The sequence below is a fragment of the Branchiostoma floridae genome, chromosome 16 (assembly GCF_000003815.2).
Source record: "Branchiostoma floridae strain S238N-H82 chromosome 16, Bfl_VNyyK, whole genome shotgun sequence".
Taxonomy (NCBI): domain Eukaryota; kingdom Metazoa; phylum Chordata; class Leptocardii; order Amphioxiformes; family Branchiostomatidae; genus Branchiostoma; species Branchiostoma floridae.
This window is the reverse complement of record NC_049994.1, coordinates 4,373,593-4,394,392: the sequence shown is the minus strand read 5'-3', so window position 1 is coordinate 4,394,392 and position 20,800 is coordinate 4,373,593. Positions and strand designations below refer to the sequence as shown.

Below are 20,800 nucleotides of genomic sequence, written 5' to 3'. Positions count from 1 at the left end.
TCCAGAATAAAATTTTTGAAAATATTTTGAATCTTTTGTAGTGCATAGATTAGATTTTGAGAGTTTGCTGTACAAGAAGATAGAAGAAAAATAGGAAAACATCTTTAAAACTTTTATCTCAGAGGAGTTTTTGACGTATCAATAAATAGAATGATTGTCTTCTTTACATTAGTCTTTAAGTTTTTGCTGATGATACTTTTGAAAGTTTCACATCAAAACATTCATGTACTAATATATAAAAGCAGATATTTACAATAAAACGTCACAAAGCACACAATCAATCGCTTAAGCTGTCATGAATATTCTTCCCTCCCCTACACAAGTTGTTGAGATATACATGTATGCAGTTGTAAACCAAGTTCCCTACCATACAATTTGTAGGTGCAAATCATACCAAAGGTTACAAACCATGCCCTGAAAAGCAAACCCATTTCTATTTTACAGTTCTGTACTATGGCATTTGATAGAAGTACAATCACCTAATAAATTAGTGCTGTTATGACATTGACAGGCAGCTATTTGGCAATGCTTTGATGTTTGTTTGTTTGTTTATTTGTTTGTTTGTTTGTTCAAAGGAAACTCTAACAGAAGCCAGGATTGGTGTGCTCGATGATGCACCTCTTGCAGTGTCTCTTTACAAAACGGTACGCTTCTGTGGAAATCTTACAGTCCTGGATGTTCAGCATCTGAAGATCCGTACAGTTCGCCGCGATCATCTGAACACCACGATCGGTGATCCTCTCACACGACTTCAGGCTCAGCTTTTTCAGAAGGGGACAGTTGAGCGCGAGAACTTCCAGCCCGCGATCCGTCACCAGCGTGCACTTGCCGATGTCTAACGACCGCAGCTTGTTACACTGCCGAGCTAGGTACTCGACTCCGGTGTCCGTCACAAGTTCGCACCCGCGAATATTCAAGTATCTGAGTTTGTTGCAGTATTTCGTGAGCGTCTTGATCCCGACGTCGGTCACTTGATCGCAATGTACGACACTCAGGTACCGCAGCTGTGCGCCTAGCTTCGCCAACTCCCGGATACCGAAATCGGTCACCCTGCGACAGTCCGACACGCTGAACTCCTTCAACATAGAGCAGTTGTTTGCTACGTACTGAACGCCGACGTCCGTAATCCGAACGCATCTCCGCAGGTAGAAGCGCGTGAGTTCGCGGCAGTTGTTCGCGATGACTCTGAGCCCGGCGTCCTCCAGTCCGTAACAGTCCGTCATGTCCAGGTACTGGAGAGAGATCTGTTTCCCGTGTAGCGGACATGCCCGCATGGTCGCCTCGGGTGTGAGGGCGATACAGGTGATACACGGGCAACCTGGGAAAACAACAGGCATACACATGTCAGCAAGTGTTATGTTCAATGGCTGGAATATTCAAGGTATATCGCAAATGTTGAAATTTTATGTTCGTGGTTGTGACCTCTTGTCTGTGAACTAAAACCACTAGCAGGGCTCGAAATACTGGGATTTTGTGCACCCAGGTGCACCCAAAATTGGAGCTGTGCACCCAATTATTTTCTGTGGGTGCACAGGGTGCACCCAAATGTTTTCATAGGCTTATGTATATTAAGATAAAAAAACTAAACTGAAACTGAAACTGAAGATGTCAGTATACTAAGTAAACACTATATTCTTGACATCTGTGTGTTAGAAAGATAATAGAATGACAGTCATAGTACTTCCGATTTCTGAAGAGCTCTGTTCAAATTACTAATTTAGTAGGTTTGCAATTAGGTTATTCTGATATTCTACTTTATCTTATGTGGTGCACCCAAAAATATTTTGGTGCACCCAATTTTCTAGGTTGGGTGCACCTGTGCACCTATTCCCAAAAATGAATTTCGAGCCCTGTACCAGGAAAGTGCTTGTTTGTCTTCTGCCAGCCTACTGCCCTGTTTTTGGTTTCAACTACAAACTAAAAACCCACAGCAAACTACGGTACTTTGAAGCTAGATCCCCTGAACTTGAGTTGTATAAAAGTTACATTTAAAAAACTTGAGGTAAAGTCTTGATTGGGAAAAAAACATATCTGAAATTATTCTATTGAACGCTAACTTTTACAGCCCTACACAAACTGAAAGGCCAAATTCAATCCTTAGAATTGAAACACTTCGTCTATGATTATAAATCCTCTATATTGAGATTTTATGACCTTCCAACTACAATCATCCGAGACAAGCTGTCAATGGAATTCTTGCATGCTAGCACTCCCCAAGGCCTACCTCATAAATGTCAAAAAGTATGACAGAAATACTAGTATACGATGGCATGTTTTTGTTCCATTGTTTACATTCCTTACAGAAGTAATATTATCTGAGCTTTGTTTTCATGGGTCCCTCGGCCCTTGTGATTTATTGACGACCGAGTCTTTCCGCCATGCCTCTATTGCGTCTCGGCATTTTGATGCCTCAGTTACATTGACGGTACGCAGGGTGGGGTTACACAATGTATTACAGTGTGTTGACGTTGAGGTTGCTGCGCCAAATTGACGGACAACTCTGTCACTGACAGGTGTAAATGACTACTGACTGGTTTCTTATATGCAAGGCTGGATTTCAAAGGAAAAAGAGCAACTCCACTTAACAAAATACTGTAAATGCCTTTAATGTTGCGGGATCCAATTTTGCGGTAGAAAGAGAATGGAGTGTACATAGTCTGTTGCTTTTGAAACAATGGCGTAGGCGGCATCAGGACAGAACAAGTGATTTTGTGGCGGTAAAGAGGATAATGCACTTAAAACTGTGAACATTAAACCATGGCAAAAGGTTCAATATTTACAGTAAAGTATTCACTAGTTCAGGAGTGTGGTATGAGTTTTTGAAACAAAAAAAAAGATATTTGATAGGGACTGATAGAGAAAGAATGATAAGGACACTTAGTCTAATGAATTACATTTTGTATTTTTAAGTGATACTCTATCAGTCTGAGGAGGTTGAAAAAAGGAACCTCCTTGATCAGTCTCCAAAAAAAACTTAAAAACCTAGAAATCTGCAGATGTCATTTTGACCTTCTTTCATCTGTTCTTGCATGCACATACACACACACACACACAAAAACAAACACACATTACCAGAACCTTAGCTGTGATTGGTTTAAACATAATTACATCATGCAATACAAAAGCACCTGTTTCCTGCCCCACATTCTCACCTGTGATATCCAGGTGCTGCAGGTTGGGACACCTGGAGACGACTTCGTACAGCGCTTCATTTGTGATGTTGTAGCAGCCGGCAACTTCCAGCGTCGTTAGCTCCGGGCACCGCTTCGCTATCACGTGAAGTCCCTTATTGGTCAGTTTCTCGCATCCGCTCAATCTGATCTTCTCCAGCATGAGACAGACATTGGGGGTTTCCCGCGAAAGCCGCCATGTTAGAATTCTCAAGGCGCGGTCGATGTCCAAGTTTTCGTTGGACATTTCGATGTGAGTCCAGAGATGCGGCTCCCAGGATAGGTCGTACCATCTCCGATCCACGCAAGCACATTTGCATAACTGGTCCGTGGGAAGGTACGAAAAGATCTTCACCACGAGATCGTCGGAGAGAAGGTCGAAGGGCGAGAGACGGCGGTCCTTTCCCAGTTTGCCGTTTTTGTCGGTGTAGGGGATGGTGCCGTCACTGTTGACGTGGACGCTAGCGTACACCTTATGGCTGTGAGAGATGGCAGGTTTCAGTCCGTTCCGCGGTTGGTACAGCTTCCTCGGCGGGTACGGTGGAATCATCTCTGTCTCTTCTGTAGTAACAAGACAATGAATAACATATGACTTTACATAATGCAAACTGGACGAGACTTCATAAACTGCAGTTCCACATCTGGCCTTATGAGGGCATATATTAACTGCAGTAAAATTGCAGGCCTTATGTTACCAGCTGTAATCTTTACAATTTGAATAACTATACAAAAATTTGATAAGTGCCAATCTAGTAAGTTTTCTACTCATTGTGAGATTATCTTTAGAGGTTGGAACACAAGAGTCCCCAGACTAGTTGGTTAGCTGGGAATATAGGATGTCCCTGTAGCTCAACTGGTAGTAGCCTTACAGTTGAGCTCCTGGTTCCATGATTAGTTTGACAGTAAACTGGGAGATCAGGAACCTTAGCGTGAACTGACTCCGGCCTTGCCAATTTCCCAATATTTGGGCCGAATTCTACAATCACTGTTCCCGTATCCCGTAGGAAGGCCTGGTAAAGGCTAAGCAATCGCAGGGGGTAGGTACTCAAACCAATGGCACCCTGGTTAGAACCTGATTGTTGCACATGCACCTGTCAACATCATTCCCTGGGGATAAAGGGGATAAGAACTGACAACACTCTCCTATAAACTAGTTTCTTTCTACCATTGAAAAATTTTGCTGTATCATAGTCCAGACACTGAGGGTCACAATATCCAATACAAACAAATTTTGTTTGATTTTTCACATCACTGGCCATGTAAAACTTGCTGGAAAGGAATGCCTTTATATGACTGACAGCTTGCTTGATGAAATGACTGATTTGGTCTTGCATGGCTTGGATGAGACATCTGATAGAGAGCCATGGTACCAAAACAAACAAACTCCAGTCTAAAAGCCTGATGTTTTCAGTAAAGGCTTTTAGCTACATCTGACATCACATACATTGTATAACTCATTACAAGTATACATCAAAAGTGACAATATACCTATTGGATAGGACATGTTAAAAGTGAAATTATGATTCATGTAAGCTTTAAAATGTTAGAATAAGTCTTAGATCAATGTGGTTATCATCATAGGGATCTTCAAGAACCCAGACAGCTGTTTTCTTATTTTAGGCACTCCAAGTAAGATGTTGTCATGCCGAGGTGTCAATCACTACAAATACTGTAACTCGCAAAATTTTTGTTGATTCAGATTTATGTTTGCCATGACCACTGGCTGATAACAATACCTAGTTTACAGTACTCATAATAATTGCGACTATAGTGCTATTGTTAATTAAAAAACACCGTTAAAACTCAATTTGCTTCATACTGCAAAATAAATTACTGAGATTAACGGGCATTTACGTTACCCTTCTGTCTGGCAGCACCTAACTGAAAACAGGTGCACCCCTCCCCCCACACCCAATCAATCATCATGATCTACTGGAACAGAAAGCACAGGGCAAGAAATGGGCACAGAGTTTGGGTTACTGTTCATTTCAACAGTTCCTTCTTAATGTCCAAACAATTAACGTTACATTCAACCCACACTGATGGCATAATTTGCTACAATACATGTTTCCAGAAGCTCAGACTTTGCAAATTTCGCACATAATTTTTGCTAATCAAAAGACATAGACATTGTTGTCATATCTGTACTGGGCTTTTGTGATTTTGGGTACTACCAACGTCTTTCTAACTCTAATAGAGTTTACAAAACCAATGCCCCATTGTGGTAACTTGTGAAGCAGTGTTGTTTAATAATAGTGCTCAGGGACCATGTACATATAGTTTAGTCCATTTGTATCGAAAGTTGGTCTTGAAAAATGAGATGTTGCTCAATCTTTCACCTGCAGACTGACTGAGGAATGAAAAGAATTTTGGGCTTGTCTCTGAAAAGTTCAACCTTGGCACTTCAATCTATTTAAAACTTAATAGAAGTTCAGTTCAAGGATGTGAACAGATGTGGAGAAATGTTCCCATGTGAAAGAAGTTAGAAGCACAAAAAATGTACAATGGACATGTCCAAATGTACAAAAATACTACCAGGCTGCAAGATTAGGTAGTCAAACAACTACCATATAAAGTCATATCAGTATGTCCTTTTTTCATTCACAGGTTTAGAAAATACATGTACTTACTACCTCTGTGTTGGGAACTTATTTCAATCTACAAGGGCTAGCAAAGAACTGTCATCAATACAGTACCATGTCTCAATTAGATGGTCCTAGCAGCCCAAAATTAAAGCACTTGCCATAACAACAACACAAGCAACCAAACTACAACCTACTAACAACTTTCTATCAACCTCATTGGATCAAAAAAGCCCTACTACAAGAGGACACTTACTTGCAGTACAAGCTCCCATCTTGATTCATCCCCATCTATGACCTAAAGACTCAATCTCACACCTGTCTGTCATCACTAACTCACAAGCCCATTGGTCAGACACAGGAGAGGGGCGGTACCACAAGTGGTGAGAGACAAGTCATCTACTGTAAATGCCTTTAAGTTTGAATGATTTCAATTTTGTGATGGGGAGGAATCGTAGTATTTGTGGTGATTTTAAGTTGAGGGTTGAAGCAAGAGGTAGGCAAATAGATAATAGAAGGACTATTTTTGCACTTTTTCTAAGTGTGTGGTGGATATGTCACTGCAAAAGCCTGGACGTTCAACACACAGAAGAAATTTTAACATCTACAGTAACAGATTCCCCATGATATAATACAGATGTGGATGCACACTATGCATCTTGTACATACAAGGCATTCTTTGTCTTGACATTGCCCACTGAAGACATTATCATACATGTGGAAGCCATTCCACCAATAGACTTTGAGACTCAATCATTTTGTCAATCATCTATGGACAGCTGTGCTCTTGACTTCAGTTCTGTATTGGCTCATCTTTCTCCTTTAATCATTGAACATATTTCAGGATAACTAGTAACCATGAAAAGGGATTTTTTTCACCTTGCCTGGTAGATGGATAGCACCCAGGCTAATTCCAGGGGCAAAATATAGAGCATGAAACTAGATGTATACAAAATCATGCTATTAAAGCTGACAATTTTTCATCAATTTTGCACCAGTTATTTTCCTTACAGATGGGTGAAGTTTTGTCTCTCCCAACAAGCAAATTTCTGTCCCAAGATGAAGGGATAGGTTCTGGAGACTGCCCTATTTCTGACATGTGTAGTCACAGCCAATGAAATATATAGGGCCATTATTTTTAAACAAGGTCTAGGAAAAAACATCTGCCCCCACTGTCTTTCCTTTTCTGGAGAACAGTTTATTAATCCATGATCTGTTATGTCAGTGCCAGTTAGTGTGGTGTTTATCTGTTGTGAATACAGAAGCTGTCAGCACTGATTAGTGTTAATAGTCCCTGATGAGTGGAGGGGAGGGGCAGAGCTGATCCTTCCCCACCCCTTGGCTCCAATCATGTCTGGAAATGACCATAAAATTCAGCATGGGGGATGATAGACTGTACCATTTTCTGCTGAGGGTGGAAAACTTTCATTTATTGCTTCAAATACTGTACCCCAAAACTAAACAAAAAACAAAAAAGAAAATTTTTTTACCCTCCAAGCAGAAGTTGTTTGGGGAGATTGTAACTTCTTTATAATACATGTATGTCCCTTTTTGATCCAAACTATACCAACAGGACATATGATAAAAAGGACACTATCTTCCCCACCAACCTCTGCATGGAGAGTGCCATTCTCAAAACTGACCAAGAAGCTGAGAAAAAAATTGTCCATCTAACCATTCATTTATTCATGTATAAGTAAAAGATTCTAAATCATTGCATGTTACAGAATATTTTATAATGTAAAATAATGTCAGAGACATGGTAGAGCTGTCTTCATGGAGCATACAGAAAAATGAAAATTAAAAAAAAAACTACGTATTGTTATATGTGAGAAACAATATTTTCTGGGCTTTCCAATTCATCTTCGTTAGTTGGCTAATTTGAAAAGAAGCCGACATAAATTGCTACAGAAAGTTGTCAAAAGCTTTGAATTATTGATGTTTTTGCCACATTGTTGAATGGCATGACGGATTAAATCTTGTTTTGTTAGCGCAAAGATAAAACAGACTTGTCAGGAATGCCTGACTGATTGTGTTAGGTTCACTAGAAGGTTACACAATGCATTTCTCCATTCCCCTCTCCACGGAATTGTTTGAATAAACAATTTCTATAATTGCTTCTCCAAGGATGGCTTAAGCTTAAATTGGAACATGGACCAGCATACAAATGAAAAACATTCATTATTCTTTTGATGGTTTTTCTCTTTCTTTTTTTTCTTAATTTTTACAGAGGTTTTTGTTGTCATAATCATTATAAATCTTATAGCATATGCAGACAAAGTATGTCGCATTACCCAACAAGACATCAAAACCGGAAGGTCTGCTGCAGTAGCATAGAAAGCTGCTTGGGGGCCAAAAAATCTAATCATTTTACGATCTTATCGAAACCTAACTGCATACCAAATATGAAGACCATCCACTTTGGCCTTCTTGAGTTATATTGTTGAAACATACACAGACACACAAATGTCTTCACACAAATGCTGAAGACATAACCTTCTTGGCAAAGATTATCATCATCATCATCATCGGTCGGCTGCGACGCAGGCGACTGTAAGTTTCTTCCAAGACCTTCTGTCGGCAAAGATAATAATAATTTGACAGACTGTGATTTGAATAATTCTGTGGGTTTTTTTCAATGGTGAAATGATTCTTCTGCAGTCATCGCATTTTTTCGTCCAGTCTTGTTGTGAGCACGTAGAACCTAAGCTATTGTCAGCACATACATGTAGATACCAGCTAAGTCATTTTTAATGATGTACCAAAGCAGGTGTCTCTCATTAATACAGAGCATGGAATAATCAATGTATTTTCGAATGCCTGTATATAGCACTATCACTTGGGAACTAAAGAATGCATGGTATGAACCATTGGCACTACTCTGTCTGGATCTTAATTTGAGACAAAAATGGGTATAGAAAAATTGAAGCCAGATTGTGTGTTATAGATCTGATAAAACAGATTACCATAGACATCCATTGCTAACGTACTGGTAATATTAAAGGTAGCCATAAAGAAATCTGTATATTTTTCTCTTGTGTAAAAGAAGTCATTTTTAGTTTGCATTTCATACTTGGGCAATTTTGATATCACATACGACATAATTATATCATAACAAATTTATGTAATTGGATACAGCAATAGATCAACTATAGAAATTGTCACCATCATTTTCAGCTTTAGATTCCTTTTGTGCCACTACCTCAATACAAACAGTTTTCTGTGCAAAAATCCTCACTAACATTTTAAAAATTTGTTGGGTGAAACAGGCCATTTTGAATTTGTATTTCATACTTGGGCAATTTTGATATCACATCCGACATAATTATGTCACAACAATTTTATGAAATCGGATACAGCAATTTTTGCCGTTATTTTTGGCTTTAGATTCCTTTTGTGCCACTACCTTAATACAGACAGTTCTATGTGCAAAAATCCTTAGTAAGATTTAGAAAATCTGTAACAATTTATCCGCCACTGTCTAGCTCACATTTACAAAAGCCCTCCAAGCATTAGTTACACCTCTATGATTCCAATGTTCCGTAGCGTTCAATGCAATAATCTCTTTAATGTTACACCTCTTACCTTTGAATGTCACACGGTAGGGCTTCTTGTTACCCTGGAAGTGACCATCTTTGTTACCCCGCATCATTTCAACTGACGTTGTCTAAAGCTCAATCTTGTAAAGAAAATCTCCAGTAGGTTTCAGGGGAAAGGGCCGGACGTGTGTGATTGCTCGTTGATGAATCGAGGGCCCGGGGCGAATAATTGGTGGTGCTATCAACAAAGAGGGTCGCACCACTTTCAAGGACTGACAGGGGGTGTGCTATATCTAGGTCATCATACAATATCATGCAGATATTCATCAAATTGTAATATCAAAATAGAAAATACAAACTGCAGGTTCAATTGACAAAATTTCAGTTATGATATGAGAATGATACTATTTGTTATTGTCATAGAATTGGCTTGGAAAAATTTCCTGGCAGTACTAATTGAATAGAATTTGGTATTATGGTATCAATTACTATGCTGAAGTCTTTCTATTAACTATTGAAATGGCTGTCTGAGGACTTGCATAAAGTGTTTTTTATTGTTATATTGATAATTGCTTGTAATAACTGACTGTTATTAATGATTTATTGCACTTAGATAGACATTCAGAAGTGTAGATTTCCAAACTACCCTACCTCTACCAGTTTTTGTCTTGCCCTCTTCAGAAAACAACTTGAAACAATTTCAGCCACAAGTGTTTGGAGGTATGCTTTTCAGTCAAAACAATTTGCTGTCTGGAGTCCTTTCCTGAATCATATCAAATCGAGATCAGAGCAGAAAATATGGAGTGCCGACATATCCTGTATCAGCCAGTTTCATTGGTCCGCAAGAACCACTTTTACATCTATGTGTTTAACAATAGCCCATGAAAATCGTGTTTACCAACCCCAATAACAATTTTTTTCATAAACTGTAGTACTATAAGGATGACCATATGTATGCTGATGATATATGCTATCAAATTTTGATTGTTTTATACCTGCAATGTTAGAACATTGAAAATTGGTTATTGTTTTTGAAACATGGGACAAGTGTGTATTCTGTATCAAAGATATTGTTCTCTGTTAATTGAAGATTATAGATTACAATCTAGTAGACGTATAATTACATTTGACAAACATCATATGTATGATAATTCCTGTGATATTGCATTTGTTAAGTCATTTTTTTCACACTTTTGTGGCAAATTTCAAGTTTTGATGCCATGTGTGCATTGCATTTCTTATATCTTTATTTACAAGGTGTACGAGTGCAAAGGCCATGCTGTTGTGACATCTTCAAGTGAGTAATAATCTCTTTTTTCCAATCCATTGCGTTCTGAGCCCACAGTGAGATCAATTTCAGATAACATCACGCAAGTCATGCACTTGGTATTTGCTGGAAATTGATTGAAGTGTGAAAACCAAGTCAGGGTACAACAATTGAAGAATAGAAATGTCTTGTAGTGTTTTTTTGATAATTGGTATGTTTTTTCTTCATATGATTTTCAAAATAGCTGAGGCAAATTTCACAAAGATTTTTACTGTTAGATGGGAAAAAATTTAAGCAAAGTATTAATGTTAAAATGGCATCAACCATCATTTTCTCTTCACTTTCATCCTTCCTGCGTATTGAAATATCCTAAAATTGATATGCATCATAGTCTGAACTAATGAAAGCATTATGATGAAAACAGTTCTGAAACTTGAAATTGACTTTACACAATTCTTATATTTGTCTGAATTACTTAATCATCAACTTGTGATTGGAGACTAGTGGAATTCAATCATATAAACCGACAACAATTACAAAGTCGCTAGCACCAATCAATCGCTCATTAACGAATCTGAGGATCCAAACAGGATGCTGATTTCAAGAAGCCCTAGGGGAACAAAGAGTCGTCAGGGCAGACGTCCAAGTTCCTGTCAGCCCCCTACTGGGGTGCAGGAATACCTGAAAGTCCAGGGGACCAGCTGTCTGACACCTGCACACCAAAACCAATTACCGCCTCGTAAATTCTACACCATCCGGAGTGAGAACTCACAAATACCTAGGAGGTACGAGAAAGAACCTCCTAGCAGATAAGAATTGTGATTTTTGCTATTTTATCACTGGCAGAATTGAGTCTACTCTCTGTAAAAGTGTAATCAAGAAAGCACTGAAAATTCCACGTAATAACAGTTACATGTAGTAGTCAGGCTTTAATGTTTTTATCTCCATGAAAAATGGAGATATAGTTTTGAGTGTGTCTGTGTGTGTGTCTGTGTGTCCGGATTTTGTAGTGAGCATAACTCAAGAACCTCTGGACGGATTACGATGATATTTGGTTTGTGGGTAGGTGTTGGGAAGACAAAGGTCAAGGTCAATTTTGGGCCCCCTGGTATGTGACCTTGGTACTGCAGCAGAATTTCATTTTTTGGATCTTTTGAACTGGATGTGCTATGGTCTTGTTATTTGGATGGCAGATAGCTTGTGACATAAGGGATATCTGGTGTATATTTGGTTCCCCTAGCAGGTTGCTCTGGAACTGCAGGGGCATTTTTGTCAAAATCTTCTAAGGACGATAACTGAAGAAGGGAATGACAAATTTACATGATATTTGGTATGTAGGTAGCTTAGACAGAGATGTACATCATGAAATGCAAATTATGCAAACTGGCACTTAATTTGCATATTTAATGAGGAAAATCTGTATTTGCAGTGTTTCCTTTACAGAACTCAGATACATGCAATATATGTAGTTTGGGGCAGGTGGAACATTATCAGATACCTAATATGCAAATAAGTCCCTAATTTGCATAATTAATGCAAAAGTGCCATAATTTATCGATGTGGTAAATGCTTGGACAATCAACATTGTAACCAGCGTAGGTTACTTACAGGTGTACATTACTTAGCATAGATTATGCAAATGTGGAAGTCATTTACATAATCAGACTATTTCATGGAGATATGAGGTCTACGAACTCTTGTTTATGTAAGTTTCTCCTTTATAAATATGAATTGTCAAAACCATCTCTGGAAAATAGAATTTCAAGAGTCACGTTTTTTGCTATTCTTATCACTTGCAAAATCAGTCTACTCCTTAAGACACAACTGATTCTATTGGGTTGGCAAAAAAGTTATATTCGCAGCTGTTTTCCATCAAATTGCATGGGTGGTATCACCTACAGTAGCTCCTACTTTAAGCATTCTCGGCTTTTGCAGTGACTTTACCTCTGACTTGAATTAAAACCATTGCAAAAATTTTGTTCTGTGGTCTGTCCACCTTATAGTAAAACCAACTTGAGCACTTAATTTTTTCCCTACTGTAAGATTAAATCCCCACAAACAGTTCCTGTTTTCCATGATAGAATTGATTGAGATTTCTGTACATGATATGCACTACGTCTAGCCTGATTAAATATCGCTTATAGCAGCCCTCCCAACATCAGCCAGTTACAGCCCAGGACAGCAGAGTTTGTGTATCTAGATAGGTACAAAGCATTCTGGGTAATATTTTATGACCCAAAATGCATTGCAAAGAACTGAACTTTGCCCAACATTTGTATCAACAGAAAATCATAGTTGTTACCTTTTTGTCACAAATATTTCTACAAATATTTCTACTAGATATTCACAAAACATTCTGGGTAAGATATTATGACCCAAAATGCGTTGCAAAGAACTGAACTTAGTGCAACATATGTATCGACAGAGAATTTGCTAATCTCGAACCAGATCCACAGTGTGTAATGTATAGTATCAAACTCCCCGTACCCGTTTGACTCCCTTAGCCGGCTACACTCCCTGGCCAGCTTTGATACTATCTTATGGCACCGTAGGATCTGCTTGGAGATTAAGAATTTGCTACGTTTTGTCACAAATGTGGCTCACCAACTGCCCCCGAGGTGAAATATTTCTACCCTATCATCATTGTTTTTCTGCTTGAGGCCGAGCCCACCCATGTGGAAAGAGCGACAGGCACCCTGCATGCTAATTAACCTGCAGCTGTCAGACCTGATTAAAGGTGGCAGGGGTTCACATACCTGAGGAAATCAGGGCACAGCTCACAAAATGGTCCTCATGGAGTAAAAAGAAAAACAAGAAGTTTGTGTTGCTGTGGTACAATAACAACGTGAACCAGTCAGAACTGTCCTGAGAAAGGTGACAGTCACCCAGACGTTGGTGGAAATAAAGCTTTGGTTGTTAAAGATTAAAAAACAATAAGTGTCAAGCAAGACCGTCGCCAGCTTTGATTTTTTTCATAACATTCCTTGCTTTTTTTTGGTTACATCTGTCATTTTAACCTTGATATGAGAATACATTTGAATCAATTCTATGTCAGGATTTATTATGGATAGAGTGTTGTTTTTTTCCATCCCAACAAGCAAATATCCAACAAAAGGATTAGAGGAACTGGTCCTGGAGACAGACATGTGGTGTAGAGAAACAGTAAGCTTTTAACATCTATTATCATAATACCAGTACGTTTACGACGATTTCTCTAGCCATACTGATTTGACAAATTGTCAACGCATCATTTTCTCCAGTTACATGTTGCTGTTATAGGTTACCGTTGCCACTTCTTCTGTGTAACTTTCTGCCACTCTTGTCCTGCTTAAAGCGCAATATTGTAACACGCCGCGGAATTACACGGCGAACGGGCACGTGGTTGGGAGGGGGTACAAAATACCGGCCGGAAGAAACACGGCACAATTAACTGTCGCTATGTACCTTTATACATCCTCTGATGTTCCTTCCTTTTCTATTAGTAAATGCATAAAACATAAACCTGCATGAGCATACAAAATGTCATGAGAAAACGGACGTATACTGTCAAGAATTTTCATTTAACTTCTGTCCGTCACAACCGCTATGACATAACACTGCTAGCGTAGATATAAAAATGGCGGGAAAATGTCTGCGTACGTTCAATTTTGCCCATTCAGTCGTAGATCCGGGCTATTATGCAACGGTTCTTCACACTTTTACATGAGTTGTAGGTCACCAACAGAAATTCAAGATTGTTGTTGAATCATGTTCGTCTTGTGCTGTGAGCATGTGTAATTATGATCTACAAATCTGGCAATGAATGTGACAGTGTGTTCGTCCCACGACGAGCTGCCTACCCCGAAAAAGATACTGAAAACTTTGGGCCTTGATGTCTTCGAATGCATTGTTATCGATGTTTTGTAAATGATGTATTGGACACCTAGATGTCTGAAGTGTGCACACCTCAGAAATAACCATTGTTGCATGTGTCGATCTCTTTAAATTCCATTTTTTTGATCGGCCGGTATACTAGTAAGTCTTACGGTCGGTATTATGCCAATGCATGTTACTGATACTTTTGTGCGTTTAATATGAAAAAAGCCTAGAAGAAGACATTTCTGTTGAATTGAGTGGCAAGCTCTATAGACCTTAAAATTGCAGGTGTGAAAACTTTCCATAACTTGATACCCTACAATTTTCTGGTAATTTTGATGTTTATGTTCCTTAAATGCCGGAAAATTGAAATTTGCCAAGAAGAATACCTTGGAGAATTGAGAAACATCAGATGGTGCTTCTTACCTTAACCCTCTTAACACTGCATAAAATTTTTTATGTATTCCAGAACACTAGCTATAATTCCAGACTTTACAGTATTCAACGGGTACTTTGTGTTTATTATTTTTGTAGCTCTAATGTAAAGAGTAGACTAGGAAAACTGTATATTTTTGGAAAGCTCACAAGTTGAACTCAACATTAAAAGTAGAATTAATATTTTGCCATCTATCTGAGGACAGCAACTGTTATAAAAAGTACTCAGACACATTTGCAGAAGTCCTGAAAAAAGAGTTTCATAAAAGGGGGCAGAGATGGCCAGGGGCAAAAATGCTTGTCAATTATGATAAAACTCTACAGAAATACTCAATAATATGTATACAATGCATTTATGCTGTTAAAATAACTGAAAAGTAAATCTGAACGCATAATTTTACATATGTTTCGTGTTTATATACAAATTTTCACCCCCCCAACAAATGAGCCCCCCTCCCCACCCCCTATAAAAAATGCCTATTCCAGTGCTAAGAAAATGCTGGAAAATGATAGCCAATTATTTTCTGGCTTCTCCTTCTATCAGTGAGTGAAATTATGTCATTGAAATAAAGAAATAGGCATCAATGTATCAAGGAAAGTTTCTTTAGTCCTGACCTATCAGATCTGACATGTTAGGAAGTGACTTTTGACCTCACTGAGCGACATCCGCCGTCTGGGTCGGCAGGGCTCGCCTCTCGCTTATCTTTTCATCCAAAAATTTCCTGGTTTTAGTTCTCATCAAGAGCTCTACCAAGTGTACAACGTGTTTTAACTACTGAGGCACACGATTCTGCCAGCAAACGAGGTGGGACCACCGGATTCCCCTTGGAATCGGCCGATAGAGCGCTTCACCAAGACGGGCGAGCTGTTGGAACACCACGCCATCGATCTAGCCACTTTCGACAGTCAGCAGCTCGCTCCACCCAGGGCTCCGAAACATCACGTCACCGAAAACCGAAACTAGGACTCAGAAGACCTTGCAGATTCCACGGGGGACATACCTGCTCTCATAGGGGCCGTACGGCTAGCTAGAGACCAAACTGCTACTGGAATCATAATTTTTACCGCCCCCCACCCCAACAACTTCCCCGTACTCTCGCGAAATTTCGCGCCCTTTTCGTTCTCGCGAGGCGTCCGTGATTTCGGCAGCCATGTTCCTACCGGCGGCAACTTCGTAAACATCTCGAACGACGCTTCCTTTAATACCCCTCAGCCTTTCCCCTTCCCGCCCGTACCTACAGGGACCCAGACAGTAGGAAGTTGGTGTGCACCTCTTTGTTGTTGTTGTTGTTGTCCTCATTTAACGTCTATTATTTCGCTAGACGTGGTCTCTTGGTGCTGATGAAGACCCTCGGGACCCCCCACTTCGCAGTACACCAGCTAGAGCTACGCGCCGTTGCATCCGCTCTCGGGCTAGCCTCTACTGCTCGCAAGTGCCAGGCGGAGTTCTGCAGTGCGATCTTCACCAGCTCGGGCCTGCATCCCTGACACCACTGACTCTGATTTCTTCACAATCGACAACTCAAGGAGACAAGCTCCAGCGGTGTGCCGAAGAGCCTCAGGACCCCTCACTTCGCAGTACTAGCTTTACACTAGGTTTTTCTGACACGTCCTGGCCAAGACCGTCTCAGCCAAGACCTTTAACAGCTCTCTTTACACACGCTGTGACAAGCTTTCTTGGACTCCCTGCAGAGCAGGCTTGCAGGCATTATTCTGTGTCTCTGCATTTAGCCACACTCTTTCCTCCATAATAAGTAGGCAGTTTTTCCACAAATGCAGGGGAAATATGAAAAGTTGGATGTAGTGGACTCCAACTACTATCAGAAAAAAATTGTCCCTGTTCAAAGAAGTAAAAAAAAGGTGTCAAAAATAAGAAAGAAAAATTTATAATGAAAAACAACCTCCTAGTAAACACAGATCCAAAATGCTGTAGAGATCGCACTTGCTAGGCTCAATGACACCTACAAATACCGCTCAAAGTTGGCTCTGAGACGAATTTTCTGAGACCGTTCTCTTTACACAGTGAAAAATGGGTCTTGGCACTCCTGCTGTGCGTCTTGGCACTCCCGCTGAGCGTCTTGAGACCACATCTGATGTGGTCTCAAGACGCACAGCATGAATCTGGTCTTGAGACCCCTAAATCGCTCTTTACACTGTGGCTGAGACGTCTTGGCTGAGACGGTCTTGAGACGGTCTTGGCCAAGACGTCTCAGAAAAACCTAGTGTAAAGCGACTCACCACCGCGCCGACACACCTGTTTCCGGCCCAAGTCTACGCTGTTTGACAGTGCCCAGCGGCGTTCTGCAGGGCGATCTTCTCCAGTCCTGGACTGTTTCTTTGAAAGCTGAACTGTAATTTTATATACTCTCTACTTTACTACAATAACAATACTATTCTCCACACATTTCCGCTACGCGGTTTGGGGCCACCTCACTACGTTCGGCTTGGCCGTTGATGTCTTTGCACAACCTATAAGCCTCTACCAGTCTACGCACAGAGAAGAATAAAGACATCACATGCCCCAAACCGCGTAGCTCTCTCTCTTTGCTCCCGACATTCTGGATACCTCCGGAGCTATCTTCATGTGAGCCTGAATCATAGCAGTCTCCATCATCTTCTTGTTCGTCCGTCGTCGTCGACGATGACCAAGGCATCACGTTGTCATGTCAGGGTTTGTGGGGGTGTATGGGGTGTCAGGTAGGGTCAGTACCTCTGCAGGGGGGGCCTGCCATGCCCGTACGGGTAGCTCATCCTGCTTTGGCTCCCATCTGATACCCAGCTCTCACCTGTGGCTCCCAGAAGCTGTAGCATGCGCAGCGGCCACACCCCGGGCAACCGCTTTGGCAGGCGGGCTGAACCAGGTAGAGGGTAGCCAGTTGGGTCGTAAACCCTCCGGTGAATGACGGCGGGAATGCCTATCCCTGCATCATAATGGGGGGAGTCGTATATGTGCCCGCTCCAGTAGAGAAAGGGTCTGTTCTTGGCAGAGTCTGTCTCGTCTCCGTCCCCAGAACTGCTGGACCGAAGGGAGGATGATGAAGAGACTGCCAGCATCCTGCCTGACTGTTTCACTTCATCAAACTTCTGGAAGATCACAGACAACCTTGATGAGGGTATGCCCTTCTTGCTGAGGTCGACCCTGACCTTAGTCGAAGGGCCAATGCTCTAGAACACGCTTATTTTACAAAACAGCGAAAACGACACCACGCGCCTCTCCCGTGAAACTAGCCTTTACTTAAGTACTCATAGCATAAAGTTGGTTAATTACAGGTCCATGAGATTTGGCATGCTGAAAGCGCAGGATTCAGCGCGTCTCATCATGGTCAAATCATCGGTGTTTGTTGAGTTACACTTTGAAAAATCGTTCCATGAACATCGCACACTTTACGGCAAGTTTGTTGGCTTTTAGCAAGCATAAAACGCTGATGAATATTCTTGAAAATCGGTGTGCTGATTTTCAGAGACATTACCTTTCATTTGATATATAGCTTATTGTCGACTGGAGTGGTTGATAGCGCAGCACCCAAATAGAAAATGGCCACTCTGTTGAAATCAAGACGCCGCGCTGCGCGCGTTCCGAACACAATTGGAACGCATCGGCCCAGTAGAAAGCACGGGACTTATGTTAATCTTTGTCACGGGATCGTAAGCTCCTAAAAATCTCCATCCGTCTTAAAGTTGATATGATGATTCTCCAAAAACTTAGCTTTCACTTGATATAAATCTATATGTCTCTTTAAATGGTTTGTTGCACAATGGTACAACGCTGAAAATTGTCACCTCGTTATACAGACGCGGCACCTAGCGTGTTCTAACTCGGAACGCGGTCGCTCTGCATACAATCACGGAACTAGACGGTCAAATTTGTCACGGTGTTGTAAGCACGTAGAGTTCATGAATATTCTTGAAAATGTGTGTAATGATTTCTAGAAACCTTTCCTTTCATTTGATGTATAGCATTTTGTCGACTTGATTGGTTGATAGTGCAGCACCCAAATAGAAGATTTTCACTTGTTATAAAGTATGCTGCTCCTCGTGCGTTCTACCGCGGAGCGCAGTATCTCATCGTGTAGCTGTAGAACTTGACAGTCATCTTTGTAACGGCGTTACAGTCATGACGAGTTCTCTATCCCTCTTGAAATTTCTGTGTTGGTTCACGGAAACCTTAGCTTTCATTTGATGTATAATTTATTGTCGACGCTATTGGTTACTAGCATAGTACTGGCATATAAAAATGTTCACTCTGTTGAAGACGCTGTGCCCCGTACGTTCTACCGTGGAACGAGGTCGCCCAACGTGTTGTCGCAGGTTTTCTGGTGTAAACTCGTTGCTCCTGAAATTAACCAGGGAACTTTGGTATCATTGTAAAGGCAATGAAATGGACTATCACACTGTGGCATTAGATAATCGGATCTAGGTGAATTGTAAAACAGACAAGGACAAGTAGACTAGACAAAAATTGCTAAAGTTTTAAAAGCCAAAGTGCCAGATGTCATTTTGTAACGCGCAAAATGTGTACATAGTTGTGCTGGAAAAATCCTGTAGATATGAAAAAGTATAAACATTATACAAGTCTAAGGTCTCTTTGTTGCACCACAGACAGTTGTTTACATCCATGCAACGGCCTCAAGCTGTGCCCCGACGTGCACCGTGTCTTCAGAGAATAACGCGTTCTATATGATCTGAGCCGTTTTAGAAAACCCCGGAAGTAGAACCGAATATTCGATGCTTGGCCCTTCGACTATTCTCCCCCACGTGTCTGTAGATCTCTACCAGCGAGTTGATTGCCATGTCCCGAACAGCACTATTGGGGTCTCCCAGCAGCTTACATATGTGTGGCACAATCTTGCTGAGGGTGAGGGACCCAGCACCAAATGTGTTGATGGTGGCCATGAGGCAGATGAGCACCTCTTCTCTCACGCGGAAGTTCCGATGTCCGAAGGCCCCCATCATTCTCTCAAACACGTACTGTGGGAATGACACCGGCTCCATGAGTCTCAGTATTAGCTCCTGTGCTTGCTCTCGAACCTGGTCTTTGCTGTCTCCTAGTCTGTCGATCAGAGGCGGCAAGACTGTATTGATGTGATGTCTGAACTTCTCCTTGAGGCGGACGATGAGGTGGCTGATGACCTCCATGCCGTTCAGGCAGATCTTGAAGTTGGACGTGTTGAGCCAGGCTGCCAGTCCGTCCACCAACCGGCCCATGAGCGACGAGTCGGCGGGGAGGGGCGAGCTGTGCTCCTGAAGATACGCTACCAGAACCTCGGCCACCGCCAGCCGCTTCGTGGTGTCCTTATCAAAAACATCGTCCACCAAAGTCTCGAACTCTCCGTCAGCCATGTTGGGTTCAAAGCTGGAATATTCGCGAGTTTCCGATCGCTAGAAATATGCTGGTGTGTGTTCGGGTTATATCCACACACACACTGTCACACACGGGGTGATGATTGAAAATGGTCAGGCTACCACTACGGACGAACCCCCCCACGCGCGCTGGAAGGTCCGCTTTTTTCTCGAAGGTCCGTTTTTTTCCATGCATAATATTTTTAAAAGGCGTGATTGGTTAAGAATATCAAGTTAAGACTGTCAACTGAGGCAGTTAGGTGTTAGTTAAGAATGTCAAGTCAGACTGTTAACTGAGGCAGTTACGTGTTAGTTAAGAATGTCAAGTCAGACTGTTAACTGAGGCAGTTACGTGTTAGTTAAGAATGTCAAGTCAGACTGTTAACTGAGGCAGTTACGTGTTAGTTAAGAATGTCAAGTCAGACTATTAACTGAGGCAGTTACGTGTTAGTTAAGAATGTCAAGTTAACTGAGGCAGTTACGTGTTAGTTAAGAATGTCAAGTCAGACTGTTAACTGAGGCAGTTACGTGTTAGTTAAGAATGTCAAGTCAGACTGTTAACTGAGGCAGTTACGTGTTAGTTAAGAATGTCAAGTCAGACTGTTAACTGAG

At 41.1% G+C, this 20,800-nt stretch overlaps 1 protein-coding gene across 4 annotated transcripts in view; it reads right to left on the bottom strand.

Moving 5' to 3' along the window:
- Positions 1 to 574: 574 nt before the first annotated feature.
- Positions 575 to 20,800, bottom strand: part of LOC118403207 (F-box/LRR-repeat protein 7-like) — a 53,396-nt gene continuing 33,170 nt past the window's right edge. For 2 of the 4 annotated variants that reach the window (XM_035801788.1, XM_035801789.1), the window contains 2 exons: positions 3,153 to 3,731; positions 575 to 1,318 (listed from right to left, as the gene is read on the bottom strand). In XM_035801788.1, coding sequence (XP_035657681.1) covers positions 582 to 1,318; positions 3,153 to 3,731 — 1,316 coding nt within the window. In that variant the 3' untranslated portion in view covers positions 575 to 581. Of the gene's footprint in view, positions 1,319 to 3,152; positions 3,732 to 6,008; positions 6,091 to 9,337; positions 9,548 to 20,800 lie in introns of those variants that run through there. The other 2 variants (XM_035801790.1, XM_035801791.1) reach the window with 2 other exon arrangements.